This window comes from Sciurus vulgaris (assembly GCF_902686455.1).
Source record: "Sciurus vulgaris genome assembly, chromosome: 1".
In the NCBI taxonomy this organism is placed as follows: Eukaryota; Metazoa; Chordata; class Mammalia; order Rodentia; family Sciuridae; genus Sciurus; species Sciurus vulgaris.
In genome coordinates, this window is record NC_136461.1 from 210,209,685 (window position 1) to 210,234,338 (window position 24,654).

At 56.8% G+C, this 24,654-nt stretch overlaps 1 protein-coding gene across 2 annotated transcripts in view; it reads right to left on the bottom strand.

Annotated features, from left to right (window-relative positions):
• SLC45A4 (solute carrier family 45 member 4) overlaps nt 1–18,280 on the bottom strand; it is a 38,040-nt gene extending 19,760 nt beyond the window's left edge. For both annotated transcript variants that reach the window (XM_079106872.1, XM_079106871.1), the window contains exon 1: nt 18,005–18,280. In XM_079106872.1, the coding sequence (XP_078962998.1) occupies nt 18,005–18,248 (244 nt within the window). In that variant the 5' untranslated portion in view covers nt 18,249–18,280. The remainder of the gene's footprint in view (nt 1–18,004) is intronic.
• Nucleotides 18,281–24,654: the final 6,374 nt, after the last annotated feature.

The following is a 24,654-nucleotide window of genomic DNA, read 5'->3' on the forward strand; positions in this document are numbered from 1 at the left end:
GGGCACCTAGTCTACTTGGGACAGCATCACGGCCTTCTGAGACAACAGGCCCTGGGCAGGTCTGGTCCAGCAGCTGCGGGGCATGAAGCCTGCTGAGGCATGAAGCCTGCTCCAGGCGCTCATGGGAACACACCTGGCTCCCTCAGTAGATGAACACTGCTCAGGCAGCTGGGCTCCACCCGCTGCTGTGGTCCCACCACACAGGAGGGCAGCTCATGCCCAGGAACTGGAGGCCACCCCGGGCAAACAATGAGATCCCATCTCAAAATCAAAAAAGCCAGGTGCTGCGGTGCACACCTGCCATCTCAGCAACTTGGGAGGCTGTGATAGGAGACTGCAGATTATCATGACCCTGTCTCAAAATTAAAAAGAAAGGGCTAGAGATTTGCTCAGTGGGAGTGCTTGCCTAGCAAGTGGGAGGCCCTGGGTTCCATCCCAAACACTGGACAAAACAAACACACCCAACTGCAGGCAGCCAACCAACCCCGTGGGCACGCAGGTGCGGCTTAATCTTTCTGGTAGTCCCATCCAGCAGATACTTGCACCCGTCACAGACAAGGCACCAGAAGAGGAGACCGAAGCAAGGATCACAGGCCTGTCAGTCATGTGGCCTGGTTGCCTAACCAGTGCGGCCTCCACCCCGACGGCTGGCCGTGCGGCCGACTCTTTGTGCTTAGCAATGCTGCCATTTCCCGCCCCCAAGTCTCCTCTCTGGAAGGAGTATGGTGCCTGAGATGAGAGCTCTTCACTATGGCGATGGACGTGGTCACTGGACACCCGTGGGTAACTAGGACACCGCCAGAGTCTAAGAATCACGGCTGGTGTGAGGCAGGCCTTTGCACAGGCTGGAAGCAAGGTTGAGCCCAGGGACCCGGAGCAGTGGCGGCTTCTCAACTGGCGCTTCTCTCCATTCCCCTGGGATTCTTTCCAGGCTGCCCAGGGCCAGCCAGTGGGAAGTGAGGGCCCCTGCTCCAGCACTACCTGCCACTGAGCTGAGAGGCCCGGGAAGGGGACAGAGCCCACAGAGCTGGCCCAGTGACAGGGTGACAGCTCTCTTTTGTTTCACAAGTTGGCAAGAAAAATAAACACTTCCCATCACGTCTCCAAGGCAGCCCTAGAGGAGTGGGGGGGTGCCCCCCGGGCCAGACGCCCCAGCACGGCTCCTGGGTTGCCAGCGTAGGCTGCCCCTGGGACGCCCTGGACGGGCAATTCCCAGCAAAGTGCTAAACAAACACAACCCCGGTCCCTAGTAAATAATTTTTGTTTTTTCCAGGCAAAAGCTGGACAACAATGGTGGGACCCGGAAGGTCCCCGTCCACAGGAAACGACTCGCTGTGTCGCTGCGCGTCCGTGGGCTGTGTGAGCTCACTGCGACGCTTGGGTCACGTGTGGCAGCTTCTATTCACAAGGGCACTTTTGATAAACTGGTGCTTTGGGGGAGGGGGACTGGGAAAGTGGCCTGCAAATGTTCAACAAAAGGTCTGGGAGCTGAAGCCTGCCGTCCAGATACGCCTGTGATCGCAGACAAGAGTCCACGACAGCAGCCTCGTGAGAACCGGTCCTGCATGGGACAGCCCTGCATCCTCGGGTGACCCCGGCTGCCGCTCAGTGGAGCAGCTGCACCCAGCCCAGGCTGCCAGGGCAGCCGCCTGCCCCTCACCAGGCCCAGAGCCCAGGGTGACGGGTGACAGGAGACTCCCCAGGCAGGGGCCCTGCAGTGGGGAAGGGGCACCTCCAGTTGAGGGGGGGCACAGGGCTGCAAGGAGCGCTCTGGAGAGGGGCAAGTGGAGGAGGGGCCCTCCTGGCCGGGACCGCTGCTGGGCTGTCCTGCAGTCACCTCTGCGCTCCTGCCTGCAGCCCACCAAGCCTTCCTAGAGGTCCACCCATCCTCAGAGTCCTATGGGACAAAGGGGCCAGGTTGAGGGCAGGCCCTGGGCTGCCTCCCTGGGTTTTCCCACGAGTGGAGGAGTTAAGTCCTAGGACAAGCCCCAGGCCCAGGGAGGCGACCCCATCACATCATTCTACCTCATTCTAGATGGCCTGGGAGCAGTGAGCAAGGGTGACTTGCAGAGTGGCTTAGGGAACAATGAGGCAAAACAGGCCAGGAGGTGGAGTCCAGGGGCCACAGGTAGCTCCCCAAGTGTGATCCTTGAGGTGAGGCTCACTGAGCTGAGCTCCCAGGGAGCAGGAATGGTTAGAATGGGCTCTCCACTGATAAAACAAACTTCTAGCTCTTTCTGCCAGTCTGCTGGGCGTGGCTGTGGGAAGTAACAATTTGGCCTACCCCATGCCAAGGCTTCCCAGCGACTCTGGAGGACCGCTGCTCCCATTTTCTTTTAGTTGTTGATGGACCTTTATTTATTTATATGCGGTTCTGAGAATTGAACCCTGTGCCTCACATGTGCTAGGCGAGTGCTCTACCACTGAGCCAGAGCCCCAGCCCTGCTGCTCCCAATTTTGAACAATGAGAAAACTCAATAGTCCAACTAGGTTAGGTGCACCTGGCCAGATGCAGACCCCCCAAAAGCTGGGGTCACCCTACCTGCTCCTCTGTCATTTCAGCTGGCCTCTCCCCTGCTGGTGGAGATCTTTATGTACTGGCAAGTTGGCACATGGGCTGCTCTCTGGCTCTTAATAGCTGTCCATGTTTATGACTCTTTAAAATAGATGTTCTGGGGCTGGGGATGTGGCGCATGGTAATGTACTTGTCTAGAATGTACAAGGTCTTGGGTTTAATTCCCAGCATTGGGGAAAAAAAAAAAAAAATCAAACGAACAAGTAGAACAGACGTTTTGTCGTGTGTAAGCAATTGCATGGCTCTCACTGGAGATCCTAAGGCTTTCCCAGAGCCCAGCAAGCATGGCACACCCTGCAGCTGGCCTGAGCTCAGGGCCCCCGTCACACCCTCTGCTGCCTCTCACAGTCACACCAAAGGAGCAGAGTATCCAAGACTTGGGCCTCAGAGGAGGGAAAGCTCCTCAAATTCAGTATGTGCAGAACCCAACTCTAGATCTCCCGTGGGGTCACTGAGTCAGAGAAGAGACCCTGTCATCCACCCACTCATGCTGGCAGGGCCCTGGGGTCACCCAGCAGTCCCAGCCCACAGCCCATGCAGTGACAGATGCCACAGGCCTACTGGCCACGTGGCTTTGCTCACGCTGCGGCCTCTGCCCTGAGCGCTCTACCTCCCCACAACCACACTCCAGAACAGCTGTGATCTTACTTAAGCATTATGGCCTCCAACCGGGGCCCTGCTTCCTCCCTCATCCCACCATATTCCAGCGCCGCCTGGCAACCAGTGATCTAAAACCTTCACAGCAGCAGGTCTGCCCAGTGCACACTGCCTGGATTGCCACTTGTGGGACAGAGTCCAGTCTCCTGCTCATGGCTGCAAGGTCCTGCTGGCTGGTCAACCCTGAGCACCGAGGCCATCCAGGAAGCACCAGCCCCTCCTTCAGCAAGGAAAAATGATGCACACGCAGGACACAGTTCCCTACAGGCCTCGTCCCCAAGGCTCCAAAACACTTGCGTGGGTCCTGCAAACCCACGGCAGTCCCTGCACCCTGGGCATACCTGTATGAGGGTGAAGGGGTTCCTGTATGAAGGTCTGAAGCCCAAGATGAGTGGTGGTCCTGAGAAAGAACCCGGTAGAACACAGGGGCTCTGGGAGCACGGCTCAGGCCTGCATGGCTGTCCAACCTGATGCTCTTTCCTTGTGAAATCAGTTACCTGCAGTCTCTCGCGTGTTCAGATAGCTGTGGAACAGGCAGCGATGCCACGGGACATACACGCCACACACAGGACGGGGCAGTGATGCTACGGGGAGATGCGTCACAAAAAAGTCCGACACCACATCCTATGTGGGGGACTCAGGCAGGGGTGCCTGAGGTCTCGGGCTCAGGGCCAGCACTGTGCTGGCTGTGAGGCATTCCCATGACCTTGGAGAGCCTTGCCTTCTTGTCTGGGGAAGTGCCTGACCTCCAAGGACCAAGCGACACAAGGGGCATGACACACAGGAACCCCCAACAGTGCTGGTGTGAGTTCCTCATCACACTTGCCGCTGGGGAAACAGATAAAGGGTCCGGAGGCGGGGGCAGGAACTCTCCAAGAGCAGGAAGGAGCCCTTGCACCAGGCGCCACTGGGGATGGAGACACACTGGCAGGGTGTGGGGACCTGAGACTGATGGAGGAGGACGTGGGTGGGAGGCAGGAGGGCGTCCCCGTCTGCCCTCATTCTGTGCCTGCTTCACTAGAGCTTTAGAGGCCTTCCTGCTGTCCAGGGCACCAGGGGCAGTGTCTGCGGCCTGGTGTAGGAGGAAGAGGGCAGAGGAGTGTGCCCTCAACAGGGAGGCAGAACAGTAGGAGTGTGAAGGAGGTTAGGACTTCCCAACAGGCGACAGGAAGGCAGGTGGTCAGTGCAAGCACCTGAGGCACCAGGAAGGAAGTGCAGGCGGCAGTCAGCTCTGACTACCTGTGTGGTCCCAGGAGCATGGGTCTGGTTCACTGTGGGCTTGGAGTGTCACAGGCCACTCTGCACAGAACACCCATTGTAGCCCAAAGGTGGGACCCATGGCCGTGCACGGATGCATCCCTGCCTTGGTGGGCTCTGCGATCAGCAGCTTTGGGAAGCATGTGCTGTGGTCCCAAGGACCCCTGGAAAGGCAAAGGGAACAGCCTGAAGGGTGACTCTCGCTTCTCCCTGATGTTTGAGCCGAGACTTCTCAGCTTTCTGCCTTGGATTCCTAGATGTATTTCCAGCCTTCCTCAAGGATGACCTTTCATTTCACACACCTGAGGCCTAGGGCTACCCAGACGGGAAGGGGTCTGAGTCAGCTTGACGAGATGAAGGACACAGGCATGCTTCTGGGGGAAGAGGAGACTCATGGAAAGGAGCTGTGGATCCAACCCAGGGCTAGCAGATGGGGAACGGCCTCAGGTGTCAGGCCAGGGCGCTACCCTGTTACCCTAGGCAGCAGGAACACCTCAAATGTTTCTGGTCCCTCAGATTCAGGGCAGGGTGGGGAACAATGCTAACACGGCCTATTGGCAGGGCTCAGAATACTGGGGCCAGAAGCCACCCGAAGGTATCACTGAGCAAGTTTCACAGGTCAGGTGCCAGGTAACTTGAATCGCAAGGCCCTAGAGCAAACAGAATTGGCCACATCTAGAGGGCAGTCAACTACCCTGAACTGGACAGCCGGCTGGGAAGCGCCCAGGGCAACAGCAGGAGGCCAAGTGGGGACTCATGTCCAGAGTGCCAGGCCACCTGGCATCTTTGGAGCAAGACCCCCTGTGCACAGGAACAGGCTCAAGGACCAAGGAGGGGCCTTCCTCAGTGGACAGGTCAGCAGCCAGCGCAACCTGTAGAGTCCAGTGCACAGATGGAGATGGTGCAGGAGGCCAGACCATGTATGGCCCTAGATGCCATTGCAGATGAGGATTTGGTTTTAGTTTGCAAACCTATTGGCTCACTGAGACACAGGGCCTGGTGTGCAAGGCAAATGGCCTGAGCATTGAAAACTGCAATCTGCGCACAGAGGGTCAATAACCTGCTCTTCCTCCCTCTGTGGGAGCTGGAGAGTAGTGCCTGGGTAACCAACAGCCACCGGGGCAGAAGGCAAATGGCAGCAGGACAGCACAACAGCATGCTCAGTAGATGCCAGGCACCAGGCCAGGGTCTCCACTCACCCTGCCCTGCCTTGCAGATGGCATGTCCAGGTGAGCTTTAAAGTGAGGGAGCTGATCTTCCAGAAGATTCCATTGTGGCCAAGGTCATATAGCTATTAGGGATGGAGCAGGTAGGAACCCAAACTGCCCCCCCCCACACTTGGGTTCTAGGAATCTCCCTCCTCTGTGCTCCAACTCTGGGGCACAGGTGGTTTCACGTCCATAGCGAGGACAAGAACACAGCAAATGCCTCTTTCAATGCCAAGATGTTTACATTTGCATAGGGACAAAACAGAAACCCAGTCACCACAGTTACACTGTTATTTAGCTCTGATTCCAACAAGTTGCCAGAAACACCCAGGGGAGCTGTGAAGCTGTCTGCACATGACAAGAATGAGCGTGGCCTCCACAACAGAGCCTGCGCCCAGCATTGTGTGCATGGACGCACAGCAGCCAGTGGGGCTGCGAGGTCTTCTCTGCAGTGCTGCAGATTCTGTAGTGTAAATGCCCCCTGTGGCTGACTTTGAGGCACCCGAAGGTGTCACTGACCAAGGAGGGTGCACAGCAGCCAGCATCCCACAGACAGGACACAGCAGATGACCTTGCCATGGGCACCAGCAAAAGGCTGTTGATCAGGAAGTGGTGAATATTTATCACCTTTGTTGCTAACACAATTCAAACTGTGAGAACACATAATTTAGTTTTTAATAACAGATGTGTCAGCAACCAGCACAGGCATTCCTGAAGACTAAAGGGCTGCCTCTGGCTGGCTGGTCCCAGCCAGTTCCAACTCAGAGCAGGGTGCAGGGAGCTGGGAATCCCAGGATTCAGAGTACACCCTGCCCCTCAGCAAGGAGGCTCCGAGGTGGCTTAAGAGTGCTTTCCAACTGGAACTCTTCAGGGAGTGGGAACCAGGAGGGCTAAGTTCTCACTAATGGCTGCTCGCACAGCTTACCTCCTGCCTTACCTGCCTGCATGACACCTCTACTCACAGGTGCCTCCACACCTGCCTTCTCACTCTGACTGCGGGTCCACAGGAGGCCTGAACCCTGGAGGAGCCAGGCTCTGTGGTCTGGATCTGAGCGTGGATCCCAGCTACGAGCGCATCCTCCTAGAGGACTGCCACCACTGTGCACAGCCCTTGGCATGGAGGCTGCATGTCTGGTCTGTTGGGGTTCTTTGCCTAGGGAGGCCTAATGTGCCTGGCATGGTCACTAGCATGGTTCCGGACTGGTGGCCCTTTGGGAGGCAGCCGGCTGGTAGAAAAGGACAGCTCCAATTCTCACTCTTTACCCACTGGCTAGAGACCCTGGGCGGGTCACTTTCCCTTCAGCCTTGATTTTGACTTCAGAGAAGACACCTTGTCTTGTCGCAGCTTTGCAGGGCTGAAAGGGCCAGTGTGCAAAGTGGCAAGGCCTGCCCCCTGCCCAGCTTGTCTGTGGAACCTGACACTTACCTTCTGGGTGTTGCTCAGTTCCTTCCACCCGAATGGGGTCTCAGGGTGTTCTAGCATGTCCCACGGGTTCAGAGGTGGGCAGGGACGTTTGCCTGTCAGCTCCTTACACAAATGGACACTTGCTCTAGGTCACTCTCCACTGCCTCAGGGCCAGGGTCCTCACACCCTGTACGGCTGTGGCAGTGGCCTGAGGGACCTACCAGCCAGCTTCCACACTGCCCAGACCCTCTCCCTGAGAACTAGACCTAGTGACCACAGGCCTCTCCCCCAGGCTCTGCTGGCTTCCAGCATGGTGCTGTCCTTCGGGCATGAACTCGCCTCCCAGGAGCATCTCACCCCGGGCTTCTGCTCACCATTGCCGGGCTGCCCTCCAGGGGGACGGGTGTGTCTGGCAGACAGCAGCTGCTTCCTAATGGGCTCTGAAAATGCATGCTGCAAAATGAAACTGACTCCTTGGCCCTGAGGTTGTCACTGTTGCCCAGTTTCCAGTGAAGGTCACATGCCAGGTCAAACATGCAGGTGACCCACATACAGAGCCACAGCTGGGCCTGTGCGAGGTCACCACACTGTGAAGTACTCTGACCCATGGCAGCACTGCTGAAAACATGCCGTGTGAAACCAACTCTGCCCAAAAGCCCCCGCTTCATTTAGGAGTGACGGTCAAAACGTCCAAGCTGCAAGGAGGTCCCATCTGCAGAGCATGAGCTGTGGACGGAGGACTGCTACCCACCCGGTGGGCAGTGGGAGCTGCGGGCTGCAGCCGAATCACACCTGGCTGTCAGACACCAGCAGAGACACAGGAGAAGACAGGACGAATGTGGCCTGGAGAACGGCAGGCAGCAAAGGCCCCTGGAACCTGGTGAGGCCTCCCGAGAACACTAACAAGGACGGATGCGGAGGGAGGGGGCGCTGAGCTCGGCAGTATGCCTGGCTAGGCCTGGCAGAGAATGGGGAAGCGCTCTGGGCGCAGGCTCAAGCCAGGGTTCCGGCAGAGGAAGAGAGGTAGCACTGCCCGCAACGGCTGCCAGGTGAAACACTGTCCTCCAAAGACAGGCGGCAGCGCCCTCACTGGCCATGTTTCCAAATGATATCAAAAGTACAGGCACGTGAACCTCAAGAAAGTGCTTAAGCAAGAAATGACATGTGCAAGATCTAAACAGCTTTTCTGCAGTGTTGGGGATCAAACTTGGGGCCTCGAGAATACCAGGCAAGGGTCTCCCACCAAGTTATAGCCCCAGTGTAATAATGAGATTTTTAATGACAAAATTATCATCATCTGGAAAATATTTTTCTGGTATACATATTCTCTACTGGTTGGATTTCAGAGTAAAGACAGCACTTATTTCAAAATTTGCAGTGTAGAAGTACACAGTTCTCCATGATTCTAACTCTGCTTTTATAGTTAAACATTAAACATTATAGAGTAATTCCCTTGAAGAAACAGCACACCCTTCCCAGGGAGCTGCTGGGTCACTCTCTTGTCTGTGAGGGGCGCCGAACACTGGGGCCCACAGGCCACTCCGGGGCTCCTCTGGGCCTTCAGGTGACTGAGATCTTGTCCTGTCCTTTCAACATATGCTTAAGATGTTTTGCTAAAATTTAACTTATTTTTGGATTTGAGTTAAAAGATTGTTTTCTGCAAGAATAACTGATAAAATCTTTTGTCTTTTTTGATCCAGGGTATAGAGGATTCATGTTGTCACTATTTTTTGAAATTCACAGTGACACAGGAAGCTCATATACTGCTGTACTACGAGGCAGGCTGCAGTTGAGGCTGCTGACTGCTGGAGCCCTCAGTGCAGGCAGGCTGTTCCCCAGCCACCCAGAGCCCCTCGTCGCCCTCCCTGCTGTGCTGCCCCAGCCTTGCTTCACTGACGGCCACTTGGCCTTTGCACTTGGAGGCACCCCTCCCCCCCGCGCCTGCGCCCTCTTTCTGGGCTAAGCTAGGTCCCCCTGTCCTGAACCTGTTGTGCCCCCTACTCCCCTTATGAAGTCTTTCCCAACCCCCACCCCACAATGGGAGGGCCCACGACAAAGATCAAAGACCACGACCTTTGCCACAAGCTTGGCAGAGCACCCAGCACATGGCAGATGCTCAGTGCTGGCTAGGGCTACCTGAGTGGACAGCCTCACCTGAGGCCTCCCCCTTTGAACTGTGAGACAAACCCTCCCTTACCCTCCCCAAACTCACTACCCCAGTGACACAGCCTGGTGTCCTGATGAGCCCCAGGCTTCCAGATGCATGTCGCCTCTAGTGCCAGACCTGGTGCCCAGCACCGGCAGGCAGGTGCTTGGCAATAGTCAGATATGAAAACGACGCACACATTCAACTCCTTGGGAGAACGACTGGGGTGAACATTTCATTGTCTATCGACACGATGACGAAAGGCGAGGAAATCAGACTTCCCAGCCCAAACAAAGCCTCCCAGCACAAGAAACTGCTCAGCCACTGCGGCCGAAGTCCAGGAGACTCGCCACGCCCAGAACCCGAGCTCGGAGGGCCTCCCGGGGGGTTTCGACCGACTTTATATGTGGTGAGGTCTGCACAGGTGGCTTTCACACAGACTCCCAGGCGGCCACACGTGCCCTCCGGTTCCCCGCACTGGACACGTGGGCTGCCCCTGGCCCCTTCAGGCTTCCCACGCCACCGCTCTGGGGCTCCACGGAGCCATCCATTCCCCACGTCGTGGGGATAAACACATGTAAGAGTTACCACTTGAAACCCTTTAAGTGTGAGGGCCAGTGGCTCAAGTATGCTTCCTGTGACTGTCACTGCCACCCGCCCTGCCACTCCTTCCTGAACTGAAATTCTGCCCGATCAGACACCAACTCCCCAGCCCCTGGCACCCACCAGCTCCCCTCCTGTGTCTGATTTGACTACTCTAGGGACCTCACACAGTGGCATCCTGCGGCATTTGTCCTGTGACTGGCTTGTTTCACTGAGCAGAATGTCCTCGAGTTCCAAGTTTCTCCAACTGTAGCCGTTTACCTCCTCCTCAGCAGCTCTGGTCCCACTGCCTGCCTCCCTCCTGGAGGGCCAAGGCCCAAGCTGCTGTAGACTCACCCCAGTATCAGCCACAGGAAGGGCCGTGAGACAAGCATCCCTCACCTGGCTGCGAGTTGTCCCAATGTCTGCCTAGCACCCTCACCCAGACCAGGCACAGGCTAGGTGCTCTGTGTTCTGGCCCTGGCCACAGTTCCAGGGGGCCAGTGGGAGCAGAGCAGGAGGCCAGTTTCGGGGGCTGCAGATAAGCAACCAAGCTAGTTAAGGCCAAGGTGGGTGCCTACTACTAGGTGCTCACTGGTGAGGTCTCCCTGGCTCCCACAGTGCCATTCCCAGCCCTGCAGAGGCACAGTCTGAGGCAGGAAGCACTGCCAGGTGGGAGCACGCCTAGCAGGTCTCCACCTGAACGCTGGCACCTCTGGGCCGTCACACCTGCCATGACAAAGTGAAACAGGACAAGGAGTTCTTTCGGCCAAGAAGAAAACTGCAGGAGAGCCAAATCTGGGGCCTGGCTTTTCTTTCTGTTTGAGACGGGGGTCTTCCACCACGTTGTCCAGGCTAGCCTTGAGGTCCGGGGCTCAAGTGATTCCCCTAGTTCACCCTCCAGAGTCCCTGGAGCTACAGGCCCACACTCAGCTCTGATACCTGCTGTGTGTTGCTGGGGACCCACAGCCAGGCCTCATGCACGAGGAAGCACCACACTCTACACTTGAGCTACACCCCAGCCCTGGTTGCTCAAAAGAGGAACACAAACCAGGGGCGTGCTGCTTACAGAAGCCCCCTGGGCTAGCCATTGCCATTGGGCAAAACAGGACCTGTTTCCAAGAGCCATGCTGGGAACTTCTAGAAAGGTGTTGGTGTATCTGAGCTGCAGGAGTGCTTCCCACAGCAAGGGGGCCACAGCACCAGCATGCCAGTCCAGCAGATCCCCAAGTCAAACACACGTGTGTTCAAAAACCAGGCATGCTGGGCGCTCGGTGCCCCCGCCTGCCATCCCAGTGGCTCGAGAGGCTGAGGCAAGAGGATCACAAGTTCAAAATCGGCTTCAGCAATTTAGCAAGGCCCTAAGCAATTCAGAGACCCTGTTCCAAAATAAAATATGGGAAAAGGGCTGGGGATGTGGCTTGGTGGTTAAGTGCCCTCGAGTTCAATTCCTGGTACCAATACAGAAAAACAAAGAAAACCAGACACCCTCGAGCACCCGTGCAAGTGCACACTGCACCCCTGCGGGCACGCCAGCCGCGTTTCCGCTCACGGCCGGAAGGCCCGCCTCTCGACTCCTCCAAGGCTCACCATCCTCGATTCCGACGCGAGGCCACCAGTCAGTCGCACACGAAAGCAGTGCTCTGGAGGCAGTGCACAGGGTCCCTAAGGAGGACTGGGCGGGGCCTGGGAGCAACTGGGTGCAAGTCAGCCTCCAGAGGTCATGCCCTAGGCACCCTGGCAGGGGAAAGGGACCAGCACTGGGGCATCAGCTGTGAGGTGGTTTTTAAAGGTCAAGTGCTGCCAGGGAGGGAAAGTGAGCTTGCTACTACAGCAGACGGTGCCTTGAAGCTCCGACTCACGAGAGGCCACCAAGAGCCCTGACACAAGGATGCTGCCCCGTGTGGGATCTGCACAGCCAGCAGGCGAAGCAGGGTGACAGGAACCTAGCGCCTGGGAGGCAGGAGTGAGGGACCTCACTGTCCACCTGAGTGCGACCTCTACGCTCTGCACGGGATGCAAATGCTATTGATATTTTAAAAAGTTTCCCCACCAATGAGGTCTGGGGAACTGTGGGTGGGTCCGCTAGAAGACCAAACTATGCCCACTCACAGGCCTGTGCTGCCCAGTGTCCTGGGCGGACAAGTGCATTGGTACTCCTGTGCAGACATCCTGTAGGGCCAGTCCCAGGCATGCGGGACTGGGAAAGGAGGGGCCCGCCACACTTCCTGCACACCTACCTCCTCCTCCAACATCGAGGGTCTCCTTCCCCCCAGACCCAGAAACTCAGCAACAGCCTCTCCAGAACAAGGCCCAGTACAGCCGGTTTAAACCTTCTTCAGGAAAGGAGCAGGTCATCTGGAACCAAGAGAGTTGGACCTGGGTTCCCACTTGGCCAGGTCAAATGCAGACCAAGCCCTCCCTGTTCAGCACACACAGTGTGGTGTTTAGGGCGTGCTGGGGTTGGGCGAGTCCCCATCTCTGTTTCAGGATCAGAGAGAAAAAAGGAGTGCCTCTCCTAGGTGCCCAGTGCCTGCCCTTGGATTCCCTCTAGAAGACCCGACAGGCAGACCTCATCCCGCACAAGCATGGAAATGCATAATCCTGCCAAGTCCAGTGTCCAGCACATGTATACCATGCTGAGGATCAGAGAGGAGGACCTGCAACAAAAATAAAAATCCACAGCCTCCAGCCACTGTGGAAGAAAACAAGTGAAAACCTGCACAACTAAGAACACCAGCAGACTCAAGGGCCAGGTTCTCCTGGAGCGCCAGCTCACGTGAGAAGCCAAGAAGCAAGATGGCACCGACGCCAGAGTCACAAGCTCCTTAGCTTCGAGTCCAGACACCCAACAGGCCAACCTGAGGACCACCACACCAAGAAGGCCTGGTTTCTGCTTCTGCTGGTCGATAGCCGTTTCCTACAAGGGACATTTAGAACAAGGGGGAAGCTGCCGTTCACAATGCAGTCTCCTGTACCAAAAGTGAGAACGTGGCGCTCTTCCATTATCAGGACCTGGGAACAGACGGGGCTGGGTACAAGAACCCAAGGCTCTTGTGAGAACAGAATGTTCCTCGGTCTGTCACTTACTCAGGCTACACAGTACGGTGACATCTGCTCCAGTATCAAGCTGAAAGTGCCCTGGACAAGTCCTTGGTCCAGTCCTGTGAGGTAGCCAGTGAGCACTGGCACGCCTGTCCTCACCATGCTGCTGAAGAGCCACAGGAGGCTGCAGTGAGCTTCCTTTTCCCTGTGCTCAGCACAACGCAGCTGCCCTGGGTCTGGGCTCCTAGGAGCACATGAGCAGCTCACTGGGAGGAAGGAACGCCAGTCGTCATGGCCAGAGATCCCTGGGTCTGTGGGCCAGACTGGGGACTATGCACCACAGATGTGCAGACCTGGCAAGCGTTTCCAGGAGAGAGGCCAGCATCCACAAGATGTGCTCCAGTGGACTCCAGGATTCCCCAAGCAGTGAACTTGACCTGGGATGCTATTGTCCAACACTGCAACAGGGGGATGGAAACCCGTCCAGTAGAGTGGACAGAGGAAATGAAAGAGAGACCAGAAACGGGCCTTGAATCAGCAATGTAAAGGAAGGTAAGATTCCTCACAAAGGCTGGCCTGCCACAGGATGACTGGCTGGGGCACACCACCACCATTACCCAACCTAAGGCCTCTGCTCTGGCCTTCCCCGTGGGCTGACACGGAGCCACCTCCAGAGGCTTGAGCATCAAGGCCTCGCAGAATCACCATGGCCAGGCTCAGCATGGTGAGTGCACCAGACGCCAAGGGCAGAGGACACTGAGGGCCAACAGCCCAGGATGCTGGCCCCAGGGCAAGACAGGACTTCAGAGGGCCTCCACGTATCCCCAGTCCTGCTGTGGGTGGTGCAAGGAACTCCAGGAAGGCCGCCGGGGGGAAGCCAGAGGAAACAAACTGGCCCAGGTCTGCTGTTCGGGTGGTGGAGTGACAGGGAGCCGCCACAGCCAGTGAGGAGGAGGCACTCCTCTCCACACGCCTCCAGCATCCTATCTGAGCAGAGGCAGCAGAGAAAGGACAGAGTAAGGAGTGGCAACGTGCTGGACCCACTCCTGACGGGAGGGCACAGTGCCACCCTGACCACACAGAGCTCTTGAACTCCCTCCGAGACGGCAGTGGGAGCTGATCCACTGCTCAGTATTTTCTGTTTACTGGTTTTCAGTGGAAAAGTTTTCTCTTGGGAAACAAGCTTTTGAAAACAGAAAGGACAGATTTGCCACTGCTTGATTATTTCAAAACCCAAATTTATAAAGTGAGGTTTTATGCTGAGATATTTATGAACACAAACATGTTTCTTCTAAAGCTCTTTAACACCTTCTAACAAGATGCACATTTAGGTAATGGGGAAAACAATATGCTGTACATAATAGAGGGGACACAGTGCGACCAACAGAATATTCGGAGCATGTGTACTAGCTACCCTCTGCTGGGAAACCGACAGCACCTGATTGATCACCTCACGGGTTCTGCTCAGCTGGGTGGTTCTGGCTCAGGGGCCCTGAGAGCTGCACTCAAGGACACAGCCCTGGCTGTGGCCGTCTCCACACTCAGCTGGGAAGGTCGAAGCCATGCTCACCACATGAGTGCAGCAGAGCTCAGGTTCTGACGAGCTTTCAGACTCAGAGCTGCAGGTCCTCACTGGCTGGACTCCTCCCAGTTCTTGCCCCCTGGGTCTCTCCAAGAAGGCTACTTGGTCCATCAAAATGTTCAAGCCAAGAAGGTCCCAGTGTTTCCTAGCAGGACAGAGTCACAGTCTTCTGTAACCTGGCCACACAAAGCGATATTCCCTAACACTGCTATGTCCTGTTTGTTAGCAAAAGTTACTCAAGAAGAGCGGACTAGACAAGGCCACAAAAAGCAGGAGATTAAGACCACTGTGGGCCATCTCTGTCTCAGGGGCCTCCTGAATTCCATTCATGCTCCTCCCTGACCCTGCTGGGACCACCATCTTATTAGAAAGTCTAGAGTGCCTGTGTAACGTGCACAAGGCCCTGGGCTCAATTCCCAGCACACACACACACACACACACACATACACACACACACAAAGTCTAAAAATCAGTCTGAACTTGACCTTGAGAAGCTACAAGTAGGAAATGGACAAATAGAAAAACCAAAAAAATTAAAATCAGTTTTTGAGAAGACCACTAAAATTAATAAACCTTTAGTCAGACTGATCAAGACAAAGAGATAATACAAACTACCAATATCAGAAAAGAGGCAAGATCTTATAAACAGCAAAAGCTACAAGATATGTAAAAACCATTTCTATTCCTCTATATAGTGATGAACAATCAGAAGTTGAAATTAAAACAGTATGTACAACAGCATTAGTTAATTAACTACTTAAGGATAAACTTAAAAAGCATTAGAGATGTATACACTGCAAATCACAAAACACCCCAAAGAGAAGTTAAGACCCCAAAGGTACATGGAAGACACACCATTTTCAAGGACTACAGGACTCAGCTATACATTAATTTTCCCTAAGCTAATTGATAGGTTCAATGTGATCCCAATGGAAACCCAGGGAGAGATCCAGGATGGCGGACTAGAGGGAGGCTCCGGTTTCAAGCAGAGGATATCTTGTTTCTTGGTGAGGCAGTGTTTGCTGCTTATCGATCCCCTGCTGTTTACCCCATTTGTCTGCTGTGATCACCTGCAGTCTGCCAGCATATCGACGCATTTTTTGAGTGGAGATTGCTCACTGTCAGGCACCTATCATCCACCATTTGCCTGCCTCTCACCTGTCCATCGCCTGCCTTACACCTACCCATTACCCAATGGAAACCCAGGAAGCTCTTCTGTTGGGACGGCTGACTCCACAGCTCGTGTGGAAATGGGGGGTCCTAAGACACTCCAGCTCTACCAGGTGGAGCACAGGGAACCCCCCACCCCAGTCTCCAGCTACAGCAGAGCCACACCAGGGTCTGAGATCAGACAGTGCTCTCTCAGGTGAGAGGGCAGTCAGAACCAACCCTGGGAGAACCCACCTGGTGGTAATGTGTCTGCAGTGGCTGGATTTCCACATGCTGGGGTTGGGGGGAGCCTCTAATGCTTATGGTAAAAATGTGAATTCACGGGAGAGTTCAAACTACAAAATGTCTAGAAGGACAACCTAAGAGAAAACCATAACCTCGGGTCAGGCAGAGAGTGAGTAGTTTAAAAAGAATAAAGGGGAAAAAATTAGTATGCGTAATCCCATCAAAATCAAAACCTGCTTTTTGAAAGATAACAGGAAGAAAATGCAAAGGTGAGCCCCAGGCTGGTGCAGACGTCTGCAGATCTGCAGCTGTCACGGGGCTCCTGTCCAGCAGCCGGGGAAAGCCACCACCTGAGCAGAACCTCACCAGGACAACACAGGACCCCTGGGCACAGAAGCGCTGCCCACCAGGGAGACCCCAAGGGAACCACCAGGAAATGGGGTTCCTGGCAGAGGGTTGGCGAGGGTGCAGGAAGCCGACACTGTGGTGGCCACGCTGCTGCAGACTCAGTACCCCACGAACTGTCCACGAGTGAGGGGCTGTTCCTAAATCCCAGGATAAGCACACCTCCTAAGGTGTGAGAATTCCACGAAGCTGTGTGTCGGGTTTAAGCATAACGCACAGACGCTCACGGAGACGAGCTGGGAACGAACATCTGCTCGTCAGCCATGTGCTTCCCAGCAGGACTGAGGAGCGCCCGATTCTGACCCAACACGAGGCTCCCCGCACCTCCTTGCCGACATCCCTAAACGCCAAAGGGGCCTCGGCATCTGAGGCTAGGCACAACCCGTCGGCTCCCTTGCTGGGACCAGCCTGGAAGGTGGACTTTCAGCCCTGAATGTGCCAAAGCCCACCCCTCCTCAGCCTCCGGACCTGCTGCCTCGGCCCCTCTCCTGGGCAGAAGCTCCACCATGGAAGAGGGTCTGTGTTTTGTTCCCTCGGGGCTTTTTTTTGGGTATCAGGGTTTCAACCCAGGTGCGCATGACCACTGAACCACATCCTCAGCCCTTTCTGTATTTTACTTTGGGACAGGGTCTAAGTTGCTCAGGGCCTCAAAGCTGCTGAGGCTGGCCTCAAACTTGAGTTTTCCTGCTTCAGCCTCCCCAGTCACTGGAGGGACAGGTGTGTGATGCCGCACCTGGCTCCCTCAGGGCATTCTTACAGTGGTGCCTGTGGACAGCTCACTACATGAAGCCAATGCTGAAGTCCTGTCCACCCCAGTGCCCAGTGCACCCAAGGGATGAGAAGGGAAATGAAGAGTGGTCACAGGCCACGCTCTGCGACTCCTGGCCCTCCTGCCGCATGCCTGGCTGACCTGTTCGGCACCAGGACTTTGGAGGTGAGGAGAGGCACAGGAGCCTGGGGGCAGGCAACGTAAGGAACCCCGGGGGCCCTCAGACCTCTGCTCTCCTCCTGCAGGGCGACAGGAAGCCCGGGCTGAGTCCAGTGCCCCTGGGGGTACCACCTGCAGGGTGGGGCCGTGCAGCTCCCCACTGCACTTCAGATCTGCGGCTCGTCACATGGTGGGCCAGTCGGCTCTCACAGAGAAACATTCCCCACGACTAACCTGCAGACAGTGGGCCTGTGCGCGTGGGGTCACAGAGCAAAGCTCCAGCTTCTACAGTCTTGTCCTCATCCAGCTCTCTTAAGAGGCCAAGGATGCAAAATTAAGAGATTCAAACCTTCCTGGGACCAGGAGGAAAACCCAACATTCTGACAAAACTTCTGGAGCCCAAGAATCCCCAGTGGCAATCTGCAGGGGACACCTGCACTTCCCATTGTGCTGAGTGTCCCTCTAAACTGCAGCACTTGTGTAAACAGCTGCCACTGGCCACTGGAAGTCCACCACAGGTGCTGCATAAACACGTGCTGTGTCCCGGCAGGGTCAGTCTGCACCTGCCCCTCTTCAGAGGCAAGGAGACCAAGAGCAGTGGAGCCCCGGCTTGCAGGGGAGCCCACCCCTCTGCACCCAGCTGCCTGAGCTGCTCCACACACTTACCGTCCACTCTGACAACAGAGGGCCTCACCCGACCTCAGGGGGGCTTGACACCGGGGCAGGAAGCCTGAGCACAGGTCAAGGTGGAGAGGGAGGACCCAGGCAGAGCTCCGCACCGGCCCACACACCACGCCCACGGGCGGGAGCAGCACTTACCAATCTGCAGCAGGACAGGCGTGACCAGAGCCGTTTCCATGGCGTAGCAGAACTCCCTGCCAAACATCACCGCCCCGTGCATCACCCACAGGCGCAGGGGGATCCTGTCGATGGACCCCTCGCTGAGGGTCTCCTCGCGGTTCTCAGCCTCGGGGTCTCCAGGCTTCTGCAGGTCCGGCAGGGACACGGGCAGCTCCTGGACTTGCATGGACTCCGAGTCGGCATTCTGCGGGGCCATTTTCATCACCACCAGACGAGGTGTAGGAGCGTGCTGTCTGCGCTGTCTGCGTCAGCAGGCCCCGCAGCCCCGCGGCAGAGGAAGACCTCTTCCCGTGCTTTAGGCGCGCTCCCCAGGCAGGCCACGCTCACATCCCGCTCTGCACGCACAGGGGGCTCCCTCACAAGGGCACATGGCTCGCTGGCTCACTGCGAGCAAGGGCTAAAAATCCATAAGTGCCACTCAGTTAATACCAGTGTCATCGTCATTGCTGAGGAGGCGCTGAGGTCACTTCTCCTGCCACAGAGAGGTGGAAAGGCGACACACACTGGCAGTCCTCTGTGAATCCCCATCGAGTGGCTCGAGGCTCTGCAAGAGGAAACAGGACCAGCCAGTCAGGCAGTCAGGGGGAACTGCCCCGCGCACCACCTACCCTGCTCCAAGGCCTGCACCTCTGAGTCCCCCAGGCCCCCCAGCCCTGGCTGGGGGCACAGCTGTGTGCTGCCAGAGGGCCATTTGCTCATGGGGAGCTCAGCGCTGGGGGTGGACAAAGATGGGACACAAAGAAAAGCAGGGTCACAGGAGGCCAGCAGACAGAAGGCCAATACTGTCGCCCGAGTGCGCAGGAGATGCTGGAGGTGCCCTCCAGGGCCACCAGTGCAGTGGAGGGCAGACAGACACAGGTGGAGCTAGTGCGACCAAGGCAACTGCGCAGGGATTCTGCACCAGACACTGTGGGCAGAGGCAGCGAGGGAGGATGGGAAGCAGGCTAGGAGAAGCTCGGGCACACCTGCTCCACCCAGAGGTGGGCCGAGTCTCTCCTGAGCCCAGCTGGCCTGCACCTGGCCAGCTGTCTTGGCAGTGGTCCTTGACCCATCCAGATTACAAGACTAGTGATGATCATGAGTTTAAGACCCTCTCTTCAGAAAAGAACACAAGTGCCAAACCGCCTTTGTAACTTCTGAGGGCTCAGGACCCCAGGCAGACATGGCATTCCTTGGGGCGTGGACTCCCTGAAGCCCTAGCCCTGAAGTCTCCACCACCCCTCTCCTATAGCATCTTCCTGGGGACAACCGGTTACAGTTGGGCACTGCCTGCCAAGAAATGACCAATGGCACAGTGTCTTGCACAGTGTCCCACCAGGCAAGGTCAGCAGCACGGCACCCTGTGTTCCTCTGGAGGGGCCTCCAGATGTGGGGTTCCCTCTGGAGTGCTCTAAATAAAGGAAGGGCCCTAAAATCCCACCAGACGGGGATCCCATTTGATGCTGAGTTTTGTAGGCTGATACCTTACTGAAAAATTTCAACCACTTATAATACACGTATTTCTAGTAATATCCCATTAACAAAATATGAATCTTAATCGGCCTCTCCCCTCCTCCTGGAGAGGTGGGAACAGGAACCCACCCTGCCGCTGGCAGCCTGGGAAGCAGGGCACCCCAGGGTTCCCAGGGAGGGGGGCTCTGCATCGCCTCTTCCCACCCACTGTCTGTGCTGACGCTGAACCGCTGCACGTGGCCTGCCACGCTGGACTGGACCCCAGGCTGCAGCCCTCCCTCAAGAATTTCTTCAGGGCCACCAGATGCCCTCTGCCATGCAGACCCTGACCACCAGCCTCCTTTCCAAAGCCTTTACTAAGGAGCTGCCTCCAATGCATGTGGAGTAACTCAGGAGTCTAGCAGGCCACCTGGTGAAGAGCTGTGGGCACCCCAGGGCTCCTGACCCTCCCTGCCTCTCATCATTCTCACCCTGAGAAACCTCGCCAGCCTCCTTTCTGTGACCCAGCCAACCGTGTACCAAAATAGGCCAGCGACCCAACTGCCTTCTCCCACCAGAGGAGGGCTGGCTCTCGGGAGGAGGAAGTGCCTATCATCAGCCGTGCTTAGGCAGGGACAGCAGCGACAGCTCTTCCCAGAAGCCCCAGCAACCCTGCCAGCCCTGCTCAGCAGCCCAGTCCCACAGTCGCGTCTGTCCATGGAGGCTTGTCCTGACCCGGGCAGGCGTTAGTGTGCCCAAGAGCCTCTGGTAACAGCGGAAGACCAGGCAACATGGCTCTGGAATAAGCAGGAGGGGACTGTTCTGACATGGCTCTCTGCTGGCATGATTCCCACTGTCACAGGGGGATGCTACTGGACAGGGACACCACCCAGTGCCCTCAGGTGCACAGGACAGCTCCACCACAGAGAACGCTTGGCTCCGACCCCAAACCAAAGGCCCCAAGCTTGAGACGCGCTGTTCTGAGGCCATTATCAAAGAGAAAAACACTCTTTAAAATGCCCGGGCCCTTGATTATCCCCTGTTGAACCAACCAAGCCAGATGCCGCCAGGGTCCCCACCAAGGCCGGATGGTTAGAACTTAAGTCTCCACAGGCCACATGAAGTCTCATCTTTTTTGTTTAAAAAAAAAAGATAAAAAAAAAAGCCCTCCACCTGTTATCAGTCCAGATAGTCCAGGTCTCAAAGCTGGACCCAGGCCCAGGTCCCCACTGCTGACCTCTGACCTGGACGGGATCTGTGAGGCTTGGCAGAGGAATGGATCTCCTTCCTGGCAGCGGAGGGCAGCAGCTAGGGCTTCCAGCACGCGCCCAATCTCATCACCACCATTTTAGGAAAACCGGACTGCAGGCAGAACTGGAATGGCACTACCAGGGCACGCGCCGAGACGCGACCCTGGGCTGGCCTCAGGAAGGGTGCCGCGCCCGGCCTGAAGGGCAGCTCCACCTACCCAGGCGGTCCCCTGGGAGGAGGAGGTGAGTGATGGCGGCCTCCAACCACAGCCGCCCCAGGATCGTGCCATCGGCCCCAGAGCCTTCACTCCCCTGGGAGTCGGGCTCCCGAGGTCAGGCACAAGGTGTAGAGCCAGCCCCAGACTCGGCACCTCAGCCCTGACCAGCTCTCCCAGCCCTCTGTGCACAGTCCTGGGCCACATGGCCAGTCGGTGAGGTCTGGTGAAGGAAGGACGAGGGCAAGTGGTGGGTGAGGAGAGCTGGCCACCCTGCCCCCCGCATCTGGAATGGCTGCCCGTGCATGGCGGGGTGCCTGCCACCACGGCTGGCCACCCACCCTCCCACGGTACACAGGGTACACAGGGAACAGATCCACACAGGCGGCTCACTGGATCTTCCCTGGGCTGCCTTCTAGACACGGTTGACAGGCAAAGAGCCACACAGCCTTGCTAGCAGCCAGTCACTGCAGGGCACCAGGAGCAGCATGAGAGGCCGCACCTCTGGGCACCGGCAGAGGTGAGGCGACGTCCCAGCAGGGATCTCCACCAGCACAGCGCACACCCTCAGCAGGCTCCCACAGCTGAGGGCCGAGGGTGGCACCGCACCAGTCCCTCTGTGCCTGCTGGGGCAGGGTGCCCCAGGACAGCTGGTCCACACCCAGCTTCTGAGCAGTGCGGGGAGGGGTGGGCACTGGGGGTGCCGAGGCATGCAGCTCACCTCAAGCAGCCAGCATGGCACCCAAGCCCCAGGGGCGGCGGCAGCGCCAGGAGCTAGAAGCCCAGGCCCCAGCGAGAGAGAGCTAGCGGCTGCAGTGGGCATGTGAGGAGGAAGAGGGTGGTGCCGGCCGACCCGAGGCAGCTGGCAGGAGCACCGCGTACGGTTAGGGCACTCGGGCCAGGCGGGCCAGCACTGGTGGCTGGAAAGCACGTGCAGTCTGCATCCTTGCAGAGCACAGGGACCACTCGGTCTCTCCTGGGGACCTCCTGGTATCACCAGGCCATTTGCCTGAACGTGGGTTCCCGGGCCTTCGTATCCCGTCACACACCAAGCTCCCAGGGCCAGTGCTGGCCGTGTGGGCGGCCTGGAGTGGCCTCGGCCTCGGCGGAGCTGCTCCCGCTCGGTGCTCCTTTCCCCGGCATTTTCCTAATTGCTCTTCAATGTGCAGTTCCCAGAGCTTTATGAGCATATGAACTTTTAAGAGCAGCCTGATGAACTCTGGGGAAAAGGCTTTGTTGGCATTTTTATTAGGACTCCAGCCATTTTATGAACCAACCAGGGAGCACGGGCAGCTCCCCGCAGGGCTGTTCTCGGCTGTGCCTGGCACTGGGCAGGAGATCCCAGCAGTGGCTTCGCAGGCCTCGCTCCCACAAAGTCACTACAGACAAGGTCTCCAGCCCCGTGCTCCCCAGCTGCTTCATCTAGACCCGGGGAGACCAGTAAGCGCTGCTCCTTCACTGTGGGCCCTGTGAGCTCCCCCATCCAACCGGGGCTACTGATGTTCAGATTCTAACTTCAACATCAAATCTGTGCTGTCTGAGGGTGACGAAAAGGAAAAGCATCTACCCACAGGTCCAACCATGACCAGAGCCCAGAGGCCAGCCGACTCGGGCTGCGCTCCTACTTCCTCAGACACAGCACAGGACACCACGGGCTCATCCAACTGACCCCTCGTCTGGGGGCTTGAACAAGGCCTGCATGGCAGACTAGGGGCGAGTAGGGAGGGACAGGGCAGTGGCCACACTTCAGGACAGTCAATGGGCAGTGTGACAGGGCTTGCTGTCCACAGACTTGTGCCTATGAGGCCGCCCCTCAGCACAGGCAGCTGCTCCCTCTCAGGAGGCTCAGAGAAACCATATGGCACTAAAGATCCAGAAAGCATCAAGATCTCCCTCTCAGGGTCCAGAGCAGCGCTCAGCTGCAGAAGAGACAGGCCAGGCCACGAGTCGCGGCAGCTCCCAAGCCGCCTCCAGTCACCCAGAACACCAAGTTCAAGAGGCAGCTGTGACCTCTCCAGGCAAGAGACCAGGGAAGGCCCAAGACGGGTCGTCTCCACGCAGAAGGAAGCGCTTCCCCTGGAACCCGCTGCAGCGGCCGTCGCTCACTCAGGGACAACAGTTGGGTTGGGATCTGCAGATGCACTCAGACAAGCAATTGTTCCAATCAACGACTTCCTCTATTGTCCTGCTGCTAATCTACGGTGAAGGATGCCAAGCATGTGACTTCCCAGCGTGCTGGGGGAAGGCTGCTGTGCACCGAGCCCACGAAAAGCCAAGCGGGCAGCGTGCCTGCACAGCGCCCCTCACTCGGCTCAAGTTTTAGGTGGACGCCATCATCACAGCCTCAACAGCAGCCTGAGACGTGGCAGTCAAGCCTCCTGGAAGCCGGTCCCGCAAGCTCTGACGCCTCACGCCAGGCGGAGGCTACGAACATGCCCTCCTCTCCCGTGTGGCCTCCAGCATGCACGCTCAGACACGTACGGACAGCTGCCTGTCATCCCACCATTCAGAGGCAGGCATGAGACAGGGCGCCCCCCTCAGAAGACCCATCGGGACCACAGAGGCTCCTGTACTGAGGACAGCATGACATCCCCAGAAACCGTCTGAGGTGGAAACTGCACTGAACCCGCCAGTCCTGGCCCACGGCACACCAAGGGCGTGCTCCCTGTCAGTCAAGGGTCCTGCCTGGCGTGGACAGCATCTTCCAGGTCACGAGACTGAAAGAGACCAAAAGTCAAAGTTTAGAACACAGTTTCTACCCTGCCTGCCACTCTGCCACCATCGCAAGTCAGAAGGTGTTAAACAGAGCCATCCTAAGTTGGGGGTGACCATCCTGTTTTCCTTTTGAAAGGCCATCATCTGCCACCCTCACCACCCAGTTCATGGGCCCTGGTACAGCTAGTCCTCCAAGTCCTGCAGATGACTGTGGGCAGGAGTCAGAGACCAGACCAATAGCAGCATGTAAGCAGCAGCTCAGGCAGGGTGCAGCCCAGTGGGGGACCTGCCCAGCACACTTAGGGTTCACATCCAATACCCAGCACTGAAAAACAGCAGTAGTACTAATAAATTAGAAAAAGAAAACCAGCTTTTGGACCAAGAGCATAAAAAATGTGAAATCGGATCAAGTAACTTCAAAGCACCTTGGCAGGAATGAAATGCAGCCTGAGGTCACTCTGCTTGCGGATCACTTCCTGAACAGCACTGAAGGGACTCCACTGACCCCAACATCAAGCCAAAACTGCACCGACAGAACGAGAGGACAGCCACAGACTAGAAGGAAATATCTGCAAAAGACGCATCTGATAAAATACCCTCTAACATAGAGTTCAACAGTAAGAAAACGACTTGATCTAAAATAGGTCAGAGACCTTGAGAGGCAGCTCATAAAAGGGACAGAGATGTGACAGACATGCAAACCAGCACAGGAGCTGCTCCACATTGAGCCTGGGGACGCACGAGCAGCACGACAGTATGCCGCACAGCGTTGGGAATGCCCACACCCAGAATGTTGGCACTACTGCAAGCCGGGGAGGCCCGGACCAGTGGACCCCTCCACTACAGGGGTGCAAAGCAGTCCGGCCGCTCCAAACTGCCCGAGTTTTGGGTTTTTTTTGTTTGTTTGTTTTTGAATGGAATATCCTCCAACCATGCAATCCAGATCTGAACTCCCTGGATTTACCCAAAGGAAATGAAAAACCTGCATCAAAAAACC